General features: G+C 39.6%; 1 protein-coding gene across 1 annotated transcript in view; it reads left to right on the top strand.

The window, feature by feature from the left end:
* DMAP1 (DNA methyltransferase 1 associated protein 1) overlaps positions 1–22,128 on the top strand; it is a 46,958-nt gene extending 24,830 nt beyond the window's left edge. Inside the window, exons 10-12 of the mRNA XM_081946338.1 lie at positions 15,903–15,975; positions 16,789–17,072; positions 21,802–22,128. Coding sequence (XP_081802464.1) covers positions 15,903–15,975; positions 16,789–17,072; positions 21,802–21,861 — 417 coding nt within the window. The 3' untranslated portion in view covers positions 21,862–22,128. The remainder of the gene's footprint in view (positions 1–15,902; positions 15,976–16,788; positions 17,073–21,801) is intronic.
* The last annotated feature ends 2,024 nt before the right edge of the window (positions 22,129–24,152 follow it).

Raw genomic sequence — 24,152 nt, 5'->3', positions numbered from 1 at the left:
AAGTTCATATTCCATCTTTCCATTTAATGCAGTAGAGAAATCAGCATGAGGTGTATTTCTTAAGAAGAAGGAACATTTTTTTAAAAAATGCCTAGGCTTCCTGCCCCTCCATCATGCTTTTTACTTTTTGGGCTCATGGTGATTATAGAATTTAATAGGTGTATTTACTATAAAACACAGCATATTTTATGCAACTATGGTGCACTCTAGTAAAACCCTTCCCAAGTAAGATCAGCATACATGTTGAAACATTTCTTATGTGCAGAGCTGAATTCAGGTTTGGTGAAGCTGCACCGGTCAAGGACCTTCTGTTTTGGAGAAATGCATGCTAGTCTCACTTCCAGGGCAACAGTAATATTATAATACAGACATTTCATTTGTGGTGGAAATGTGCTGCCTAGAGAAATTTGAAGAGAGATGAGTATTTTTTGCTGCAGCCAATTTCCAATTAAAATTTAACTGCTGCCTTTGACTGTTAAAGAACAAAATTTGGGTGCTATTCCTGTGTAGATTACTTACATTTCCCCTTTAGGCACTTTGTCTTTTATTTCTCTTTGCGATAGTAAGATATAGCAGCCATTTTGTAAAACGTTTGTATAGCTTCCTGTGTGCCAACTTTGATAATTTTTTTTAAATGCAAAATTTACTTAAAATCTTTAAAAAGCTAGAGGTGCTTTTAAAATGGTGTTCCTTTGATTCTCATTAGTATCAGCTCAAACTAGAATGAAAACATGCAATTGCTTCATGTTAGGAGTTCATAAATTTGTTTATTTTATTTTTTATCTTTTTATTAAGACATGATTTCCCCTGTGTAAATGTATATTGTCAGGCGATTCTCTGTCACCCTTCTGAAGAGACTATCAGAGAAAAAGTATGTTTGGGTGTGTGTTTGCGTGTGTGTGTGTGTGTGTGTGTGTGTGTGTGTGTTCTGTTTCAAAGTTGCATCATTGTATGGATCTCTTGTATGGCATGCGACAAGAGGGCTGGATTCTAACCTGCTAAGTCTTTGATAATGAAGGAAAAACAGTAGGATGAAAGAAAGTTCTTAGCAATCTCAGATCCATGGAGCACACTGGGGAATGCTGAGGTGCAATTGTTTAGTTCACAGCTGGACACCTTCCACCAAGAAAGGCTTCCAGCTGGTAGTGTTACTTGTTACCTGCTAACTAGGATCTTGTAGACAAATTGGTGGTCAGACCAATTAAAAAGAAATGGGGGGAGAGGGAGCTTTCGTTCCCATTGATTCACATATCCAGCCTCACTGGCTTTTAAATATTTACTAGCCAACCGAGCACTTTTTTAGCATTGATTAATGAGGTACAATCCACTGTGGTGCTTGCTTTCTCTGAGCACAGGGAAGGAAGGTGCGGACTAGGACTATTCAAGATAAAAGTGCATTTCTGCCTGTGTTTAGGCACAAGGGAAGGGGGTCACTTGAATATGTGTATGTATTAAATGTGCCTTCTCAATATTTGACTTGTCCCCCCATGAAATGGCTAGATGGGATGCCTGTTTGCTCTTCTGCAGAGGCTCTTTGTCAGCTGCCTTCCCTCTGACATTAATGCAAAGCCAGACCTCATCAGCTGCTAACAGGGGAAACATCTGTCTTTCTTCGCTTGATCAATACTGTCCCTTCAGAAGCTGAGCCTTCAAAGCAGTTACATAAAATACCAGTAATATTTATTTGGATTTGATAAATTTAATGACTTGGGACAATTAATAATTTATCTCTGTAGTATTGATGGTGTTACAAGGCATTTTGGTGAGATAAGCTAATGGTAATCGGCACCTCTTTATTAGCTGGAAATTGTGCATTGTTATGGGGGGGAACCTTCTGATGGATAGAAAGACGAAGTGCTTTAGTTGTTTTTACTGTCATGTTCGTGTAGTAACTGTAGTGAGAGCCAGAGTCCACTATATTAATGAAGCTAGGGGGACAGCATGTGGCTAGATGGGGAGATATGCATAAATGGAATGTCATCTGAGTTACTCACAAGTAGTAAGCCTTGATGCAATCCAATAAAAGGGGTTGGTTTCCAGTTCATCAGCTCATAATGCAGTGGCCCTCTAGCCTTTTAGTAAAGGTGACCGATTATGAATTTTTATGTGGTAGAGAGACATGCATGGAAAAGATTATGTCAAATGTTGTTGTATTGGCAAGCTCTAATTTCTTTATAGGTATAATTTAATATGCTCATATATTCATATATTTTAAATATTAAAGCCAATTATAAATAATTATAATTATTTTTAAAAAGCTATTTTCTGATAGATTAAATTACAGCCAGTGAATACATTTAGTATTATTATAATTATTTTAATTACTATAAATTTTATCCATCTATATGCCTTTGAGCACAGAGTTGTTATTCATCTTAAAAAATAAATTGAATTCATTTTAACCTTACAATAACATAGGTAAGCTTTATAAAAAGGAAGGCAATGTCTCTGGGTTCCTGAGGGTTTTTTTTTTTTTTGAGAGGAACAGTGGTAGTTAATTTTCTTGTTCTTATTTCTTCTACTTGGTAGTACCCCATAAATCATAGCTTTTTCTCCTTTCTGTTAGCATCATTATGCAGTCAGGATGCATATTTTAGCATGTGTGTACTTATTTGGACTTAAATATTGGTCATAATGGAGATAGCTTTTTACCACACTTATATAGACTTCCATTGTTAACATTAAAAATGGAAATATTTCAGAGGTCATTCTCTCTACTCAGCACTGTACCAACTTTTACTTTTTATTTTTCACTTGCGTTCTTTTACTTGGAGGATTTTATGATATTATTTGTCATCACAATAATCATACAGTAGATGTTTTAAAGTTACGCAAGCAACTGAGATTTATTAGATTGCAGCGGAGTATAAGTTTAAGAAATAAATTTATCAAGCCCTAAAGTTCTGCCTTGTGGAGTCCCTCAGTGCTCTTTCCTCTCTCTGCTTCTATCTAACATCTGCATGAAGCCACTGGGTGAGATTATCTATCACTATGAGGTTAAATACCACCAGTATGCTGATGACACTTAACTATATATCTCTATCACTGGCTGACCAAATGATGCTGACAAAGCTCCTTCCCAATTTCTGGAGGTTATATGGGTCAGGTTGGAGAAGAACCAGCTATATCCAGGAAGACCAAGTAGTTTGTGTATGTTAGGGCTCCTGCATTAAGGGAGTTCCTATCTTTGCTTCTGGATACGGCATTATTGCCCGATTTGGAAGCCCTCTTGGACTTTTGGCTCCTATTTAAAAGCAGGTGGCAGTTGTGGCCAAGAGGCTACCTAAATCAATCAGGTGCACTAATTGCACTATTTCCTGAGTTGTAAGGCATTACTCACTTCTATTCTACTGTCATAACCATTATCATGGCCACTCCTATTCTACTATCATAATACTTTCTACATATGGCGGTCTTTGAAGAGGCTCTGCAAGCTAAAACTGGTCCAGAATGCAGCAATATAGATAGTTTTGAATGCACAATAGTACCTTCGTGTAACCCCAATCTTTCACAAGCTAAATTGATTTCCAGTAGCTACTGGGTGTGATTCAAGGTGCTGGTTGTTACCTATGAAGTCCTTCATGGCATAGGGCAGTGATGGCTAACCTTTTTGTCATCAGGTGCTGAAAGCACTCACTTTCACCCATAATACATTGCACGTGTGCCCCCTGCACGTGCCCCCCACATGTGCACATGACCCCACCCCCGCATGCACCCCCCTCCCATTTTTGGCTTCCAGGTTGGTGCAGGAGGCCTTCCAGGCCCAAAACAGGATTACTGCATGCGCCCCCCGCACCCTGTTTTGGGCCTGTAAGACCTCCTGCACCAACCTGAAGTCAAAACATGGTGTGGGGGCCACACAGGGCTCCAAAATCCCCCCCCCACATGTGCTTCCCATGTATGCATGGCAGAGATCCGAACACAAGCTGGCCAGGGGTGGCGCGCACACATGCGTGGTGGAGCTGGGCTTGGGTGACGTCTGGCATGCCTGCAGAGAGGGCTCTAAGTGCCACCTGTGACACGCAGGTCATAGGTTCGCAGGCCATAGGTTTGCATCACAGGCATAGGGCTATATTACTAAAAGACTGCCTATCTCCAATTGAACTTACACATTCTACACGGAATGCTCTGAGTCTCCTTAATAAAACATTTTCATTTGATAGATTTTGGCAGGAATGCCTGCCCTGCCACAGCGCTTGTCCTCTGGATAATCCTCAATATTTCTATGGCTCCAAAACCCTGTTGGCCTTTTATAAGGCCTGGAAGACCAGGTTTTCCCCCCAGGTATTAAGGGATTAAGTATATTCATCTGTCTATAATGATTGAGAGTTAAATGACTGGATTGCTCTTGATTACTACGTCGTCTTCTTTTTAAAAAAAAATTGGCATAGAAATGGACTGGAATAGGATCTTTCAATGATTGACATGATGTTGCTACTTAGGACATGATTATGAACTTTGATTTCAGTGAGTCTTTGATAATGAAGGAAAAACAGTCAAATTTATTACCAAGCATTGTTTACATTTGTTTCATAAATTCTGCTTACAGTGCAGTTGTGAGGTTTGATTTTTAAGCAAGGGAAGCTCTGAATAACTTCATTTGGATTTGGCTCAACAGTTGGGGCATATTTAATGACAAAACCATCGTAGGAGAGGATTGTCTGCCAGAATTACTTCAGCTTAACAAGTCCTTGAAATCACTTTTGTAACGGTATCAAGAGTTACATATCATTAAAATCAGGTGTGAATGAAAGAAAATCCTTAAAAACATTATTATAAAAATAACATTCTAGATTCCAGACTTGAGAAAGAACAGCTGGATAGGGTAAATACTTTGCATAGTTGTGCATGTTCCAACTTTAAAAGAACTGTACTGAACCTGCACCTGTGATTAGGAAATGCCAAGCAGATGTTGGATTACATAAAGGAAGGAAAAATATCCTAATGTTGTTAATTATTTTATTCCCATATCTGAATACAGACTGTGTCACCACTTACTTTACGTTTCAAAGGAAATTACTTGACTGGAGTGTGACACTTTAAAATGTGTTGGAAGTTTCATAAGCATTTTAGGATTGTTGAAATTGAGGTGCCACAATTTGGTTGTTCCTACATGTATTTATTGATTTATTAACTTGAATTATTTTATGTAACTTGTGGCATTTTAACATAGACTTGCCAATGTAAGAATATCCTTCTGTAGAAATATCTGGGCCTGAAGAGGTGAGAGATGAGTGAATTATTTGTGCAAGATTACAAGTTCACTTAATACAGCACATGCTGATCACAGTTGGTTAATCACGATTAAGACCTGTTCACATTCCTCAGAATTTTGAAAGTTAGATCTTATATTGCTGTCTGTTTTGTGTTGATTGAAGCAGCAGATGTTTTCTTATCAGCTGACAGTCAACTGTGTATGAAGAAGCAGAAGTTTAGGGATATTGGTCAAGTATCAGGGTACATGGAGGGCTATGGATTAATAAGGTTTTTGCCAGCTGACCATCAGCTCACATGAAGAGATGGCAAGTGAGTTCTGGCGGGTAAATGTGTGGAATCTGGGGTAGGACCTGGTGGATTTTTAAAAATCATGCTTTGAGAGTCAGTCTTAGATGATGACATTGAATACCAAAAAGGTTAGGTTTGACTTTTGTAGATCATCTCCGTGTACCTTTTTTTTGTTCATGTCCTCCAGCATAAGGGAGACACAGATTGTTTTGTGGAATTTAAACCATAGTTGAGAATTTCTTTTAATGAAGAGCAATTCAACTAACTGGATAAGTAATAGGGTATAAAAATCCAACCCTGAGGAGATTATTACTGTCTCCGAATGATGTAGAAATGTGGACCAATGACCTTGTAAGAAGAATCTGGCTCTTTCCTAGTGGCTTTTACTCAACTCAGATTGGTATTCCTCTTGGAGAGTTTCACGAGTACAGGCAATGACTTGCAGTATATCTAAATGTAGGATAGACTTAAGATAAATAGTTGTTGTTAATGCCATTCATTTATAGTAATTATTTGCTTGCATCTCTTATTAGCCAAACATTGGGCTTTGTAAATATGGCAGTTCTATGTTATTCTGAAGCGTGCTCTGATTGTTAGTATTTGGAAAATAGCTTGTCCATTGGGATATGAAAATTAAGTATGACTTCTTGCTGGGAAAATCCTCAGAGAAACAGGTCTTATTTTATTTACTTCCTACATAACACCGGTTTACAAAATAAAGTGATGGGATTACTTACTAGGAAAGAATTTCTGATACAATGTTGAATGCAAGTCAAATGTTAGAAACGACAACCGTTCAACTAGAAACTTATCTGTTCTTACCCATGAAATCTATTTCTAAGAGATGAATGTTTAGAGTTGAGATGGGTAGTGTTACCTTTCCTGACCATGTGATCTGGTACTGCAAGCATTTTCAGTTTCAGGGATGGAGAAGGGGTTATGGAAGTGAATCAAACACAAGTCTTTATTATTCTTAGGGTCAACCTAGGACCACCATTCAAGTTTTTGCTTACTGGACAGCTTGTATTTCACTAGTAGCTAAGCAAGAGAAACCTCCAGATTGCTGCCATTCTGCAAATCTCTCTGCTCATCTAGTCATGTGGCTTTGACTCATATATTGATGTGTTGTCCTTTTATTTATTTTTCTCTTGCTGCACAGTTCATACATTTACTGGTTGTTTATAGTGAGGACAAAGACTCCGAGTCCTTAAATCAAAAGCGATGTTGGCATAATTATAAGCACAAGCTGGCGTTGCAAAGAGGGCTGCAGGGAGAGGTTGTCAGTGGAAGAAAGCACCCACAATATATTAACCCAAAAGATCTTAGCTAATCACTTCTTCAGCTTGAGCAATCCATTTTTTAAAAATTTGACATATGGTTATTTGGGGACCTGAGCAATAATAAATAATTCTGGTAGATTGTTACAAAGAAGAAGGACTGAAGGTTAGCTGTTGGCTATTGCACTTACTTAGAATGAAAGTATTCCGTACGTTGTACTGAACTGCTGTCAAGAAGTGCTTTTGTTACATGGTGAAAAAAGTAGTAGTTGTTAATCAAACACAATAAGGTTAAGTACTATTAGACCACATTCTCTAATGGCCTTTGTGAGTTGAACGATAAGGGATCAGGATACAGACATGTCATCAGTTGATTCCATCCGAGAGGCCACGGACTTGTCTTTTGGTTTCTGTTAACATTTTTAGACAGATCTTTGACCAAATTGATTTATATTTTCAATTCTGCTTCATATTTCATTTCCCCCCCACTATGAGCCAGCTGAAAGATTATATTAATCTGACCCTGTCTTGCCCTGAAAAAGAATGAAGAACTGTACTACGTTGTAACTGTGAAGGCTTGCCTATAGCCCATAAGATTTTAGAATTAAAACCAGAGATTACAGGATGTGGACAAGCCTTTACAGTCACAGTGTAGTGCCGTTCTTCATATGAATGAGCAAACATTCAAAGTTACCAAAACAGAAGCTCAAGACATGAGAACAGAATAAAGCTGGATCTTTCTTTTTAATTGACGAAAGATACTGTATCTACTGAAATATTCATGTAGAATACCTTAACATACCTTTGATCAAGTTAAGATTTGGCATATAAGCATTAAAAAAATTGCATTATCTTTATTATAAGTTTTTCTTTTCCACTAATCTATCTCATGTTTTGGGGGGTTCTTAGGGTCAAACCATTCATTCAGAAATTTTATGTGCTATGACTGCTCTTATCTAATCTAAAGATCATCAAATTGAATGCTCCACAGATCAAAATGATAGCTAATAGCAGGACTCTCTATAAGAGTGGTCAGTATGGCACTATGATCATACAATAGAAACCCCATCATTTTTAAGGGCACATTAAAGGGGAAATGAGGTTTTGACGGCAGCTACCATTTTCTTGTTTTCTGACTCCTCTGGGGTTGCTTCTGGCTATTAGTAAACTAGCATGTCAAGAATGGAGTGCTATTCTAAGTTAAAACTACTGGACTAGTTTCTTATCACCTGGATTTTTAATTTTCTTTTTCTTTTGGGAGATTATTCAGGTTGAATTGTTAAAGTAATTGTATTGGATTACCTTCAATAGATGTGCTAGGCTATCACTTTGGCTGATGTGACTTTTGCCCAGTGCGTCTAGAGCAGGGGTGTCAAACTTGATTTCATTGACTTCCAATTCAAGGGTTGAGTTTGACCTCGGTGAGGCCTGAGTGGGCAAGGCCAGCTTGATGACACTCGTTATGGAGGCCTGAGTACTCTGTCAGCGAAAGCGGGCTTGTGAGCTCCCTTTTTTTGCTGCAACGGCCTCATGCAACCCTCAGAGGCCTGCAGTGCCTCTGCCAGGGAAAACGAAGCTCCATTTTCACTGGCAGAGGCACTGCGGGCCAACTGTTTCTAGGTCCTTTGCTGTTTCCAGATCTAAGCATCCCACAGGCCAGATCTGGTCCCCAGGCCTTGAGTTTGACACCCCTGATCCAGAGGGAGCTGGTCAAAAAGGCAAGATCACAGCCACGGGTGGATAATCAGAACTCTGCTCCCACTTAAAATGAGATGGAGATTTAATTGCATAGTTGAGGCTACCAGTTGGATTTTTTTTTACGTAGATACTACATACCAAGAATGCTTCTACCTCTGTCTCCGGTGTTGTTACTTAAATTATTAGACATTTTTGGTTTCCCAGAGGAATTGAAGTAATTTTTGTGATTTGGTACTTTGATTTTCTGGAAGACCTTAATAGCTACATATCATGATGTGAGACTTGATCAAAATATGATGAGGTACATGCTCTTCACTGATAATGATTTAATGCCATACTCTTCCCCTTTGTTGAAATTCAGTCAGGGCACAAGATTTTCTCCTACTGTTACGTTGGATGGGTATTTCAGTTTATCCAGTAGGTCTGTGTCTGGTAGTTAATTTAATTCAATATAAGATCATTCCTTTCTTTTCAGTTATAACAGATTTTATAATTTGGTCCACATACAGTACTCCAGAGCGTTTTAATGAACTCCATAGATATCAGAATGGAAGTGCTGTTTGCAAAATTATTCCGAGTTGTTTTATACAGAAAGTGATATTGGATGCTGCCCCCACCCTCAAACACTAATATGTTTCTAAAGCAAGCAGGCAAACACCCCCAACTCTCAAAGCAGTACAAAAACACCTTAATGGTATAACATACAAGCCCGTAGGCTTATCGGCGAGAAGCCTTATTGTTTTTGTCAGATTTGCTTTTTCCGAACAGCAGCTGTCTAAGCTGCGTTGTGCTTTCTGGTATTGAGGCAAATGGAACATCAGGCCTTCCCTGCCATTGAGAGCGCCAGGCTAACGGAGCCTACCTAACAGATTATCAGCGCCCTGTGAGTAATAGACTCCTCATTTAGTTTTAATACATTTTGCATAGAGAGCAATCAACCTTCATCAGTCTTAAAGATAAATTGGCTTAGCCAGCTAAATTTTAAAGATATTAGTCCAACAGCAGTCACATAAATCATAACGTTTTCTTAATGATGGTAAAATTAAAATATACTCTTGCTTGAAGAAGCCAATGGAGCTTTAATATTCACAGGCCAAATCCTCCCCCAAAATTAAAGGGAAGCTTAATTGATGTTTTCCAAAGCCAACCCAAACAGTAACATTTCTTCTCCGTTGTCCCTATATATCTTCTGTGTTCTATTAACATGTATAAATCCATCCATATCACTTCTACTCTTTGCCAGCATGAAAGCAATATGCAAGTGTCTTTCCTGGGCTGTCAGTCTTTCATTTTATTGCCTAGATAAGGGAAATCATTTACCATTGACAAATCTCTGCTTGGCCTAGGAGGGGCATCTTTCCTGTGCCGTTCTCCATTTTATTTTAGTACATTTGAAAAAATTACAAGAGGGAACATATCCAAAGTTGTGGAAAAAGTAAGATAAAAGCCTAATTAACATTCTATGGCAGTGATGGCAAACCTTTTTCGCCTCAGGTGCCAAAAGCATGTGCGCTATTGCGTGCCCACCCCCATAATTTAATGCCCCCCGTGCCATGCCCCCTGCGCATGTGCACTTGATCCCCCGCTGCCCCCGCATGTATGCATGGCTTTCTTGGAGCCTCGGGAGGGCGAGAATGTCCTCCCCCGCCCCCCGGAAGCCAGAAATAGCCGTTTTCCGACTTCCAGTGGGCCCAGTAGGTCTGTTTTTCACCCTCCCCAGGCTTCAAAGGCTTTCTAGGAGCTTGGGAAGGGTGAAAATGTCCCCCCCCCCCCAGAGGGCAGAGAGGCTTCCCTGAAGCCTCTGGAGGGTGAAAAACAGCCCAACGCGCAAATCAGAAGTCTGTTCCTGAATTTCCGGTTTTTGCGTTGGGCAGTTTTTTGCCCTCAGGAGGCTTAGGGAAGCCTCTGGAGGCGAAAAATGGCCGCACATCAGCTGGCCAGCACATGCATGCGCACAGGAGCTGACAGGGCAACACTTCGCGTGCCCTCAGAAATGGCTCTGCGTGCCACCTGTGGCACATGTGCCACAGGTTCGCCATCATGGTTCTATGACATCACTAACTTCTGCATTTGAAACTTCCTGATTTGTAACTCACTCTTGTAGTGGCTTTGATACACCAATGCTCTAAACTCCTGTTTGAGCCAGAGGGCTACATAATGAAAGTGGGCCCTAGCATTGGAAGCAAAAGAAGACAAATGGGTCAGTGCACGGCAAGACCTTCAATCAGGATATGAAGATCAAATACAGGTAGTCCTTGACTTACGACCATAATTGAGCCCAACATTTCTGTTCTTAAGTAAGGCATTTTAAAGTGAGTTTGGCCCCATTGTATGACCTTTCTTGTCACAGTTGTGAAGTGAACTGCTGCGGATGTTCATTTACTAACACGGTTGTTAAGTGAGTCTGGCTTCCCCACGGAATCACATGACCCCGGGACATTGCAACCGTTATAAAAACGAGTCAGTTGCAAAGTGTCTGGATTTTGATCACGTGACCATTGGGATGCTGCAATAAGTATGAAAAACGGCCATAAGTCACTTTTTTCAGTGCTGGTTTGACTTTGAACCATCACTAAATAAATTGTTGTAAGTCGAGGACTACCTGTAATGTTTTTATGAGGCTATGGCATTTCCTTAAAAGAATACCAGTATTTCCATATTTAAGTGGTTAGGAACAATATAACCAAACAAAGCAATACAAAGTGAAGCTCTCACAGTGCGTTGTTGACTTTTGCTGGCGTCTTCAGTATACTCTCATTTAGTTTAGAGAAGATTGGAGAATCTCACAAAGTTCAAGGTACTCTACAAGAGAGCCTGGCAGAAAAAAAGAGAGATTGATGGACACAGAGGGAGACAGAAGACCACATACCAGGAGGATATTATTTCCTACCTCCTAAGGTTTGGCTAGAAAGTAGCAAGCTTGAGTTTTAAGAGTGTAGATGTTACTGTGAAAGTCCGAAATCTGGTGAATGTCGACATTCACCGGTGAATGTCGACATTCACATAGTCGCTTGGTGTATGTTCGAAATATTTGCTAAATACCCTTATCCTCTCGACACCCTTACCCTAATACCCTTACCCTAATACCCTGGCTCCTCGCTTCCTTTTAAGCGTCTTCTATTCGCGGACTTCTTTTTTTTAAAAACCTGCGATCCTGCGCGGTTAGAACGAGTAGTTTCCAGGACCGCGAATTGAAAAGCAAAAGTAAAGCGTTACGCTGACTCGTTATATATATGTCACCGTGAAAGACCGAAATTGGTATGTATCGACATTCACCGGTGAATGTCGACATTCACCAACATTCACCGGTGAATGTCGACATTCACCAATTTCGGTCTTTCACGGTGACATAGATATAAAATCTACATAAATTCTTCTTTGGCAGCCAATAGAAGTGAAATTTCGTTCTGTTGCTGCAGCTGATCATAGGACTGAGCTATACATATCTGTAACTGCATCTTTTGCCAAATTAAATTAACTGCTTCTATGCCCCATCTCGTCTGAAGGCAGAACAAGAATAAACTCATTGGCTTCTGGCTCTACTCCCCAGTTTCCCATTTCTACTTGCATTGTGTCTACGTTGTGGGAAAAATGATTTGCATTAAAAGGCCCTTCTCAGTATGTCGATTTGGAATCCTAGAACATGAGAATCCTGTTTGTAGACGGAGCTTCTTAAGTCAAAGTGGCAGCAGTCACATTGTGAGGTTGAGCATAAATCCCAAGGACTTGGCCTCATTTTTGGTGTTATGTGATAGTAATTGTGTGCTTGTGTGAACCCACATAGGACTTAGGAGGCTTTCACACTCCTTTCTCAGGATGATGTAACTATTATGTACTGGTCCATTCATATGAAACCTGTGCAATGTGGGGACAGTAGAGCTTTTGTTTATGTTCCAAGAATAACTATGAAAGATGCAATTGTGAATCAGTTCTAAAATATATCTCTTTCGAGAGGTTGAGATGAGTTGCAAAATTTTTCAGATTCTTTCTCCCCAAAATTTGGGGGGCTGGGGACACAGCAGGGCTATCTCTATCCTAATAGTGGGTACTATCTGAGTATATGCAAAACTCAAACTGCTGCACTAACATAAGAAGAATACAAAAGGCTAAAAGCTCCCAGAATGCAGAACACAACCAGGACTGCACATTATATTATAATACAGCCAGCAAAATGACCTTCCTAAAATAAATACTACAATAAAATATATATTAAAATCTCAATTTCTCTTGCCCTATAACGACAAGTGACATAATATCCTCCATATATTACTATATCTGCTTTCTTAGATTGCCAATTGCACAATATCAAGGCATGTTAATACAGGCCCTATGCTGCCTTCGAGTAATTAAATAACTTAGGTATGTGCTTGGTTGGGAAAGATTCAAAACTCCACTGGGATAGGCGATACCTTTTAACTTAGCTAAATTTGGTTGATGATCTTACGGAAATGTTCTTTTCTCTAATGTTCTGTTTAGCCTTTTCAAACCTCAGAGGTAATAAAGCATTGGATGAAACTCTATATGAAACACAGTTAGATGTTACATTGCTGTGCCACGTGGAATGATAATAAATCTAGCAAGATGAGAAATTATGAACCTTACGAATAATAAGCTTAGCTTAAATCAGTAGTTGATTTTAAAAAAAGGCAAAGCTCTAGGTTCATCCCCAGTTCTGCTTCCAGTTGTGATGCTGAATTTGTCACACAGGAAGCTACTGAAACAGCCTAGAGAAATTTTGATTAGACCTTTGGAAAGAACAGACCCGAGATAGCAATTGAGCTGGAGTTTTATAGTTTTGATAGCTGCTGTAATATAATGTTCACCTTTACTTAAGAAAATGTAACTGTGGCTATTGTACTTCAACAGGCATTCTTTTGCCCTCCATAAATCTGTTGCAAAGAATATAATTCCTTGCAAATATTTGCAACTGGGTCTGTGACATTCCATGTGTATGACATTTTCTTCACTTTGGTATTGTTTTAATTATTGGGCAGAAATTCCTGCCTATCATACAAAACTAAGATTGAGATTACTCTTCTTATTGCTATAAAACTTTGGAATAAAATAATAATAATAATAATAATAATAATAATAATAATAATAATAATAATAATAATAATAATAATAATAATAATAATAGCAGGGTTGAGGAGAAGGAACATGAAAAAGTCGCGAAATACCAGGACTTAAAAATTGAAATCCAACGATTATGGCACAAACCAGCAGTGGTAATTCCAGTGGTAATCGGCACACTGGGTGCTATTCCAAAAGCACTGGAATTACATTTAAAACAGTTAAAAATTGACAAAATCACCATCAGTCAAATGCAAAAAGCTGCACTGCTTGGATCTGCACGTATATTACGAAAATATGTTACGACATCCTAGGCCCCTGGGTGGGGCCCAACTAGTAATCAATGCCAAATCCGGCGAATCAACTGGCTGCTGTGATACAATCGTATAGTAGTAGTAGTAGTAGTAGTAGTAGTAGTAGTAGTAGTAGTAGTAGTAGTAATAATAATAATAATAATAATAATAATAATAATAATAATAATATATCTTCCCAATTCTGAAATGATATTTGAAATTTGAAGTTGAAATATATTGGCTGGCTATTTTGGGGAAATCAAATTGAAAAGTATTAAAGTCTGCAACTGATGAATAAATGCAAACCTTAAACAATTATGGAGTTAGAACACATCAAGATTAGACTATTCTGCTGTCTGTATTATATCAGATAGCAGTTCCTGAAAGTTACATCTGACCATAAAAATGTTACTATAAAGCTGCTTTAAAAGCAGAAGTAATTATGGCTTAATGGAGAAGGTACCAAAGACGGTACCATCATCTAGAGCAGTGGTTGTCAACCTGTGGGTCGGGACTCCTTTGGGGGTCGAACGACCCTTTCACAGGGGTTGCCTAAGACCATCAGAAAATACATATTTTCAAAAAAATATGGAAAACGTAAAATAATTTTATGGTTGGGGGTCACCACAACATGAGGACCTGTATTAAAGGGTCGCGGCATTAGGAAGGTTGAGACCCACTGTTCTAGAGAATCTCTGTAGAGATGGAATAAAAGACTGATTTAAAATCCATGTATTCTACTTATAGGAAAACTCAGGCAAGCCTTTGTATTTTTATGATAATTACAATACCAATTCCAGGTGGACTGACATGGTTAGAATCCAGTCATCTTTTTTTCAAGACTTTATTGGCATCTTGACCAGTCCAGTAGTTTCCATAAAACAGGGGTGTCCAAACTTGGGAACTTTAAGACTTGTGGACTTCAACTCCCAGAATTCCCCAGCCAGCATGGCTGGCTGGGGAATTCTGGGAGTTGAAGTCCACAAGTCTTAAAGTTCCCAAGTTTGGACACCCCTGCCATAAAACAATATGTAGTGTAGTTTGCTGAGAATACTCAACAGGCTGATTGGTTAATACTTGACAAATGTCAGGCTATAGTTCATGGGATGTGAGCTTTATGATAGAAAGGTAGACCATATTGAAGTCCACTGATCTTTTAGGTTTTAGTAAACTGGGTGGTAGAAAACTTGCTTCCAGAGCCTTCCCAAATTTTAAGCTATAAAATTATTAACTTCCAAAGGAACAACTATGCCACTTTGTGAGATTTGGGTGAAAAAGAGGCAGTAATGATTAACATCTAAAAATAAACCATCATAAAATGAGCCGTTCAGTCGTCTGCAATTGCTTTTATACTTAGGTTCTTATCTTCAACATTTTTTCGGAGCCTCTATCCATTGAATTGTAGCATGAGGGTCCTGCTAAGTATGATCTCATGTCAAGCGTAGGTTTCCAGCCCCTACTTTGTGCCCTCTTTGGCTCCAGCGTGAATGTATGTTCACACTTCTATGAATTGAGTAAGAGTGTACATGCTTTGTGACTCTTTGCATCTTTTGTTAGGAAACTGGCTCTGTAAATGAATCCCACGGCTCTGGGCTCAGCAGGTAAAGGAAGAAGGAAGTCTGTTAGTGCGTGAGCCTAATCAGGCTGGCAAGAGCCAGTAAAGTAGGGCAGCATCACACATTAGCTACTGTGTAATTGAGCTCTTTGATGGTCAGGGCACTGCAGGAGAAGGTGCCAAGCGGAGCAGAACTTTTGTTGTTAATTCAGTCACCCATGGAAGCTGTAAAGCTGTACATCTCTGCATCTTGGTGCCTAGAGAACTGAAAAGCCCTTGCAAGCAGCCTTTTCAGTCCCTGCCCTTGGCCCTAGTCTGCAAACTTTCAGGCCTTCTCTCTGCCTCCGGTTCTCAGCACTTGATTTCCCTTTTCTCTTTCTTTCTTTGGCTGGCTTTCTTCCCCCGCGCACTATAAAAAGCAAAGCTCCCATGCCGTTTGAACTAGGCGGCTGTGAGTGAGGGCTAGCTCAGAGCTGTGTGGCTCTTACCTTTGTATTCCAGATGAAACTGCCAAGCTCCGTGGGACAGAAGAAGATTAAAGCCTTGGAGCAGATGCTGATGGAACTCGGAGTAGGTGAGTAAAGAGGGCAGGGAGAGGGAGAGACCCATGGAGCAGTGCCTTTGTAGTCAAGATGGGCTATTTTTTCCCCCTAGTAATACAGCCAGTTCCTTCAATAACACTATATGCGAATGGGTTTGAAAATAATACTTATTTTGTTTAAGGAAAAAAAGAAGGGGTAAAAAAAAACCCAAAAGATGATGCATAGGATTAAAAAAAAAAATCTTTCCAATAGAAAAGTATTTGAACAGTCTTTGTCGTTTTCTCTCTTGGGTGGGTACTTTTAAGGCATCAGAAGCCCTGCAATAGTATTGAGGAGGTAAGTCTCATCATGTAGGGAGAAGTACTTAAGAAAGAGTTGAGTGACCATTGTCCAAAAATCTCTGACCCCCTTTTGGTACCTTGCAGCTCTCATTTTGGACAGATCATACATGGTCAGCACGAGGGTCTTTCTGTCATGTTGCCAATTCCTCCAAAGCACAAAGTGGCAAGGCTGTATCTGGATTTTGCCACCTTTACATCCAGAGAATAGCAACCTCCTTGAGTCTAAGGAACCTTTGGCTCTAGCAGTTATCTTGAATAATGAGCTATCTGAGTGTTTGAGTTAGTACCTTCCTTGCAAGATGGACCAATATCCAAACCTTCTTCTCATACTGTTGAGGCTTGGATGGAATCTGAAGGCAAATTCCTTGAATGTCCAATGACCTGGGCAAGAGTTTGGGTTTATTTCTGTATCTGACTGGGAATGAAGTAGGATTACAGCAACCCCACAGCTGACCACAGGTTCTGGGTCTCCCTCATGTAGTTTTCTTCCCTTGCTTTCTCCAGATTTGAACCCGATGCCGACAGAAGAAATTGTTCAGATGTTCAACGAGTTGCGCAGTGATCTGGTGCTACTATACGAGCTCAAGCAAGCCTTTGCAAACTGTGAATATGAGCTGCAGATGTTGCGCCACCGCTATGAGGCACTAGCCAAAGCAGGTAGCACAGGACCTAGCACAGACGGTGGCTCACATCCCGATGGACAGTCAGGCTTGTGCACAGAAGAAGGCAAAGGTGACAGCAAGGAGCAGATCATTGATGTGGTGGGAGCACCCCTCACACCTAATTCGGTGAGTATTAATTCGGAAGATTTTTTTTTGCCATTGCTTGGTTTTTAGCACATGAAGCTACAGCCTTTGGGGAGCTACTTGAAATAACAGGATGCTTGGGGGCCTTTGGGAAAGAAGCTTATTTTCCCTCTCAGGCAATATACAATCAATCAGAATAGAGCTGGAAGGGAACGTGAGGTCTTCTAGTCCAATCCCCTGCTCAAGCAGGAGACCCCAAACCATTTCAGGCAAGAGGCAGTCTGGTCTCGTCTTAAAAACCTCCAGGGATGGAGCACCCAGAATTTCTGAAAGCAAGCCATTGCACTGGTTTAATTGTCCTCACTGTTAGGAAGTTTCTCCTTAATTCCAGGTTGCTTCTCTCCTTGAATAGTTTCCATCTATTGTTTCTTGTCTACCCAAGAACTGCTTGCTGAACTTTAAGGAAGAAGGAATTTGTTCATGCAGTCACGAACCCCTGGAACCAGGTTCACCCGATGGCATCATAGAGAGACATGGAAGTTTTTCTCAAGGGCAGACTTCCAGGATGTTTCACTCAGTATATACAATCCCCCCCATGCCACCAATTCAATCTATGGCCTCATCACCTTGCTCTTTAAACTGACATTTTGTTAAATCTCCAACTGCTAAGTTTAAATTCTAAGATACAAACTTTGTCGTAATCAGGTCAGTGAGTTATTAATTACATTTGTGATCAGGCTATTAGTCAGCTAGCCATTACTCCCTTCTTGCTCATTGTAGTGCAGCTATCCAGGGTGTTGGCATAATGGCATGCACAGTCTTTGTAAAATGTTGGAGATTAAATTGGAATTTTATGTAGCAGCCCATTCTTAAGGGGAGGATAGAAGTCACTACTGGGAATGGTCGTCACGCTGAGCACCACTGCCCTGCCGTGCCCTTTTGGGGAAACTCTAAATCCCATCCACGTCTGGGTTTTAGCCAATCTCATAATCAGTTCCCATTATCCAGTACTGAGCCATTTTTCTGTATAGCAATTTTCTATTACAAAATGTTGGTGTCTTGCATGGCGCTGTATTTTCTCATTCTGGACTTGGAATAGGTACAGAGAGAATAGCACCAAGAGGGTTAACATGATCTGGACTGTGATGTATTTGAAAGAAATATAATCCAGTTAATTCACTGCAAGGCAAGTTTGGTACCTAAAGGGCCCCCCCTGTTAAATACAGCTCTGACCTTTACCAGCTGGTTACACAAAGACGACACAATTAGATTAGTTCAAGACAAAAGGTCAAGCGCATTCACACTGTGACCCCTTTACACTGTCTTTGGAAAGGAAAGAAATTCCACCCAAAAAGAGGGGGCAGCTCAGGAAGGTTCGCTGTTATTTTTAGGATGGAGAGGAGGGGCATACATTGGTTGGAGGGTAGAGAGGAATTCTCCTTTATGAATTTGGGGGAAAGAATGCTGCAATGATGTCCATTCTACTATTTAGATAGCATGTTGCCGAGAGTTACCATATTTTACTTTAGGTAAGCACCATGAGTCCAATTGTTTGGACTACCCATTTCGGTAAAATTGGCACCTAATCTGGATTGGCACCACGTCTGGTTGAGGAGATGGCCAATTCCTAATATCGAAAACCAGGTTGATTTTTTCTTGTAGAAAGAATATGGATTAGTGTGGGAGAAAGTTACTACAGGTGATAGTTACAACCTCATATTACAGATGTTGTAACATCTGTAATGTCCTGTGTCACGTGATAGCAATTTATGACTTTCTCCATGGGATTCCCAGAAGTAAAGTCAATAGGAAACTAGCAGGAAATTGAAAATTGTAGTTATACGAGATCCTCACTTAGCGACCCATAAGGTCTTTGTTTAACAATGGCAGCTTGGACTGTTGGAACTCTAAGCAGTGAGGTCACATGGCTTTTTGAATTAACTATCATATCACTTAATGACAGATTCCAGTCTCAGTTAGTGTTGCTAAATGAGGATTACCTGAATAATGACAGTATAATTTCATAAGATTTGAGTGAATAAATAGACATTTGACTGAAATAGATCTCAATGAGCAAATAGAAACATAGAAAACCAATGGTAGAAAAGGAACTAGTGATCCACCAAGTCTGCCCTTTGAGTTTTGTTATTTGTTTTCTTTTTGATGTATTTATTTAGTTATTATTTTTTATTATTTTTATTTTATTTTTTGTTGGAAGATGGTCATGTGTTTATCCCTTAACTCAGTTACCGATGATAGTCTCACTGCCAAACCCCCAAATGTTTTGCCCTGTTTACATGGGACCTACGTAGTTATGGTTAGAGTATGATGGCCATGGTAGTAGGTTCTTATCCTGGTTGTGATTCCAGATGAGTCTCTGGAATGAATTTAAGTAGTAGAAGTAAAGTATATAGTTCATATTGCTAAACGTTCAGTGACAGATGGTGGCTATAAACTATGAGTCTTTTACATCTACGTATAGCATCATTGGGATTCCAGATGTTTAGCTGTTTGTCTTCTGAGGAAAACATGGCAAAACCCCTTCTTTTATCAAAGATATTTATTGCTACATATATCCATGGATTAGTCTGCTTCATCAGATGCGTGCAGTGGAGACATCCTGGTGCACACAATATCTGAAGTAGGCACTTGAATTTATCTGGATTATATTGTCTAAAAGTTCTGGTTTATATCTTTTCTTGTTCTCTTCATTTGACAAGACTTCCTTTCCAACCTAAAACTTTTGAAAGAAATTGTGCCTAACCAATAGGTGAGATGCATTCTCAAATTTAGCCATACATGGTTGCAGTCAGTGATTTTAGTTGGCTGGAGGTCAACATTTTGAGGGTGACTTTTGCCTCCCCAGAACAATTCAGATATTTTAGTTGGGAGCAAGGTCCACTATTGGTGGTCCCCAATGATGGTCTTTTTCTCCCTCATTCCGGCTGACCCAGGAAAGGATGTTGCTCTGGGCCTTGAAGGGGCAAAAGGTGAGCTATAACTTGGAACAAATTAGTTCCAAGCACAAGTACAGCCAGTTACTCCAGATTAGGGCCTTTGATTTGCACAACTCAGACTCTACTTGCCCATTCATAATGAGTTGACTCTCCTCAGAATTCCTCACATCAGCACTCTTTGTTCCTAGGCTCACAAGTCAGCCTATTAATGGGGAAACGAAAAGACCTTGTCTGTAAGAAGTCTTGGGTTCAGAGTCAGAATCATTTGACTTTTAAGCTGCCTTTATCTGAACTCCTGCTGGCTCCTTGTTTTCTGAGCCTACTTGAAAGTGCAAAGTTACATTGTTAACATCAAAAATCTTTCCTTTAAGGATGGAGTTAGAAAAGCTCACTCGTGTGTCTCTATAAAACGTGTGTCTCTGTCATGGCGGGAGGGGGGAATGTATGTGTTCTCATTTTAAAATAATTCCTTTCCATTAACAGCGAGGCAGGCTCCCAGATTCTTTAAAATTATAACGTAGAACTTTTTTTTTCTAAGCGCTTTTCGTTTTCGCCCATAGCGATAGGAAAAGCCAAGCTAGAGAAGGTGATTGATATGAATTTGTGACATATTTGAAAGATCGCTCTTTTGCCACATCAAGATTATCAAACACATGCACTCATCCCCATTAATTCAGCAGCCTCACTGAATAGCTCTGAAGTTTCCATTCCTTTGTTTTCAGGTTGTGCTGGCTATTTAAAGCCTATCTTTTGACCTCATTTCCTCAAATACTAGCAGGTACCGCTTAGACAACAAAATAATAAAAGGCTGCTTTGTGAGACCACCAGGAGCCTGCTTGTGCATTCCTAAGAGGTAGGATAGAGCTAGTTTGGTGTAGTGGTTACAGGATCAGGGTGGAAAGCAGGAGGCTGTGAGTTCTAGTTCCATTTTAGGCATAAAGCCAACTGTTTGACTTTGGGCTGGTCAGTTTCTCTCAGCCCTAGAAAGGAGACAGAGGCCAACTACGTAAGAAAAACTACAGGGATTTGTCAAAGCAGTCTCCAAGAATCAGGCATGACTGAATGGAAGAAAAAATTGGGAGAGGATGGGATTTATTTACTGAAGTTCTTAATCATTTATATTGCAGACATTTAAAAGAATCCTAGGTAGGAATGAATGAATGATTGATCCAAGGACCCAATTATAAATTTCTTCTCTCCTTGATTACAATCACTGATTTTCTTTAGAAAATGATTTTCATTCATTCTTTAACATGCTCTATAATTCTTGGTCATATCAGTAAATTATTCAGTTTCTTCCCACTGGCCTCTTGACTTCACGGTAATGAGCTATTGAAATATTATTTGAGGCATTTGGTAGTCCAAATGAAATATCTACAAGCCCTTGCTAGGGCAGTGGATGTAGAATTCCTGTATCCTTTGGAAATGCAGTTTGCTTAAGGGGGAGAACATGGATCAGCCAAGGAAATTATGTGCCTTCCAGATGTATCGTGTTCCGCCCTTAAGCAAGTTGATGTCATATGTGCCTTCCATTATCCAGTATGTACAAGCCACAAGTAAACATCTTTTTGTGCTATGGCTTTGTCTATCAGAATTGTACTTGTCCTTTTTTCATGTCATTGTAATGAACAATTCCCTGTTCTTGGGCTCAAGTAAGCATGTATTCCATCTGTTATGTTCTTTTAACTACTTAGGATTTGTAAGGCTTTCTCCTGTATTTTCTACCTGAATATATGTGCTTTGCAAGGTTTTTAATTGAATCAGGGATTTTTGTCTGAGAAATTGACTCCTCTTCTTGTTTCTTTTTGGAACAGAGAAAGCGCAGGGAATCTGCTTCCAGTTCCTCATCTGTCAAGAAGGTGAAGAAGCCATAAGTAGCATGATGCTCCAAATTCAGGATCTTGGAGGATCAAGTTATTGACTGAAGGAGGTGCAAGGAGGATATGTCTCCCCATACTGTAGTTGGGACCATTATGTTGAAGGACTTAATTTGCCCTTACTTACATCAGGAAGAACGGTGGTTACTGCCATTGTACAGAAGAGTCAAGCTCAAAATCCTGAATTGATTGTTGCTGTGATTTTATTGTATATTTTGCCTATTCCTGAGTTTTGTAAATGATGTAAATATAGAATCCACAATCTCTTGTTCCAGAATCATAGTCATTGAGAGGGAAGGGCAGGAGGATAGACTCCTGTGTCAACAGGAATTGGGGTTGCATTTTGTGCTAGAATGGGCCTGGGCTGTGCACCACGTTATCAGTGGAGAAAACTGATCTCTGGTTGAGCAGTAATTCCAACTGCCTCCTCCCATTCTCATAAAGTTGGCATATGTTTCGCTGTGGCTTAGCAAGGCAGTTTACGGGATACTCACAACCTAAATTGTTCTCCCAAGGTTTCAACTTGTTAAAGAAATTACTGTTTCAAAGCAAGGAATTTTTACCCCCTTGACAGTTAGGTGAGGCAAATATACATTGCAATAACAATTATTTTTAAGATCATTCTCTGCTGGACTGAGAGAGACTCCTTTTGCTATTATAGCACCTACTATCTGTCAGATTAGTGTATAAGTACCTTTAGTAAAACACTGGCTCAGCCATTTCTAACTCCAAGTGGGTTGGGATTTCCAGTCAGTATAAAATAATTGTTCTTAAGGATCCTCATAGCACAATCCTTCCTATTTGCTTAGAAGCAAATCCCGTGTTCTGCATAGATATTGAGAAATGTGAAGATCTCATTTTTATTGTAATGCTGTTGATGGCCCAGTTTTTGTACCATCTAGAAGGGCTGTCTGATATGACAGTTGTGTCAGTTCCATTGAACATTTGAAGCAACGAGCTAAATAAATGCTGGTTATTTTAAAAAAGCATTATTATCCCATAGCTGGGAGTAGATTTGGTTGGGAGAATTAACTGAGGTGAGACCTCCAAGCCAGAAATGTATATAGAATAAGAAGTTGCGTTATCAGAGAAGTTTTTTGAAAAACTACTAATGGTATTTTCTTAGTAGAATAAATTATGCAAAATAGAAAACACCTGTATTTATGCATAATATATATGGATCAAAGAATTCTAGTTTGTTACCAACACAGAATATACTCAGAATATTCTTTGGAAATGGAGGAACTCACGATTGTGATTTAGTCCTTGGCAATACGAAAGTCAAATATTTAGTAATAAATCAAACTATAGACTATTTAGTAATAAATCAACACTATAAGCTATTCCCGAAAAGGGAAAAGTTTGCTATGCCCGAAAAGCTAGCTCCAACTTTCTGACTCTTTAATGGTTTGAGGTCCCTGTTGCTACATAGAAAGCTGCTTCCTCCCCTCCCCTTTTGAATATTCATCTTCTTTCAGATACATGTCAAAAGAGGACTATGACACCCCTGGCCTGCAGCTGTCAGGCCTAACTCATGTGCTTGCCTCCTTTTCCCCTCAAGTGCAACTAGGAATCAATAGTGCATGACAACGCCCTTTGATTTACATTCTTGCTGGCAGAAAGAAAGGTCAAAGGCCAAGTTCTTCGTTTTCATAGAAAACTAATTAGACGACTCCATCGACACTGAATCAATAAAACTGATCAGGTGATTACACAGAGGGAGCCATTAAAATCCCTGTGACCTTTGATCCTGAGTCCCTAACCTGAGAAAGAAGAGTTACATTCTCTAGTGCCTTGGAGGGCAGAACCTGCAAAGTAAAGTTGGACTGGTCTGAATGGGGAGGAAACACGGACTCTGCCTGTCATGGGCTTATATGCTACTGCTCTCTTGTATCTCTATTGGTCAAACCATCTACAGGAATGCTGCCATAGGTGTACTGAAAAACAGCAGATCATGAAGGGTAAAAAGAACAGAGTCTAAGCAATCATTTGATTCTAAGAACACTGATTCTAAACATGTATAAAGAACACTGATTCAGTATGTTCTTCATACACTTGGTAAAGTTTCCAGTCATCCATTTATCATTGTTCTCCAAATCAGATCTCACATAGCAATCAACAAATGTTTGGCAATTATTAATTGGCCTTCAGTGTTTGTCTACTTTAAAATTGAATTATTGCTTTTAAAAACCCTATAGTTCTTGCCCTGGCTACATACTACATATTGTATATTTCTAAAACTAATTCAAAAAAATGTGAACAGGTATGTGAACGTACAACTTTAGTGA

This window comes from Natrix helvetica, assembly GCF_964273705.1.
Source record: "Natrix helvetica genome assembly, chromosome: 3".
Taxonomy (NCBI): Eukaryota; Metazoa; Chordata; class Lepidosauria; order Squamata; family Natricidae; genus Natrix; species Natrix helvetica.
Note: the sequence above shows the minus strand (reverse complement) of the source record. Positions and strands in the feature narration are given on the sequence as shown.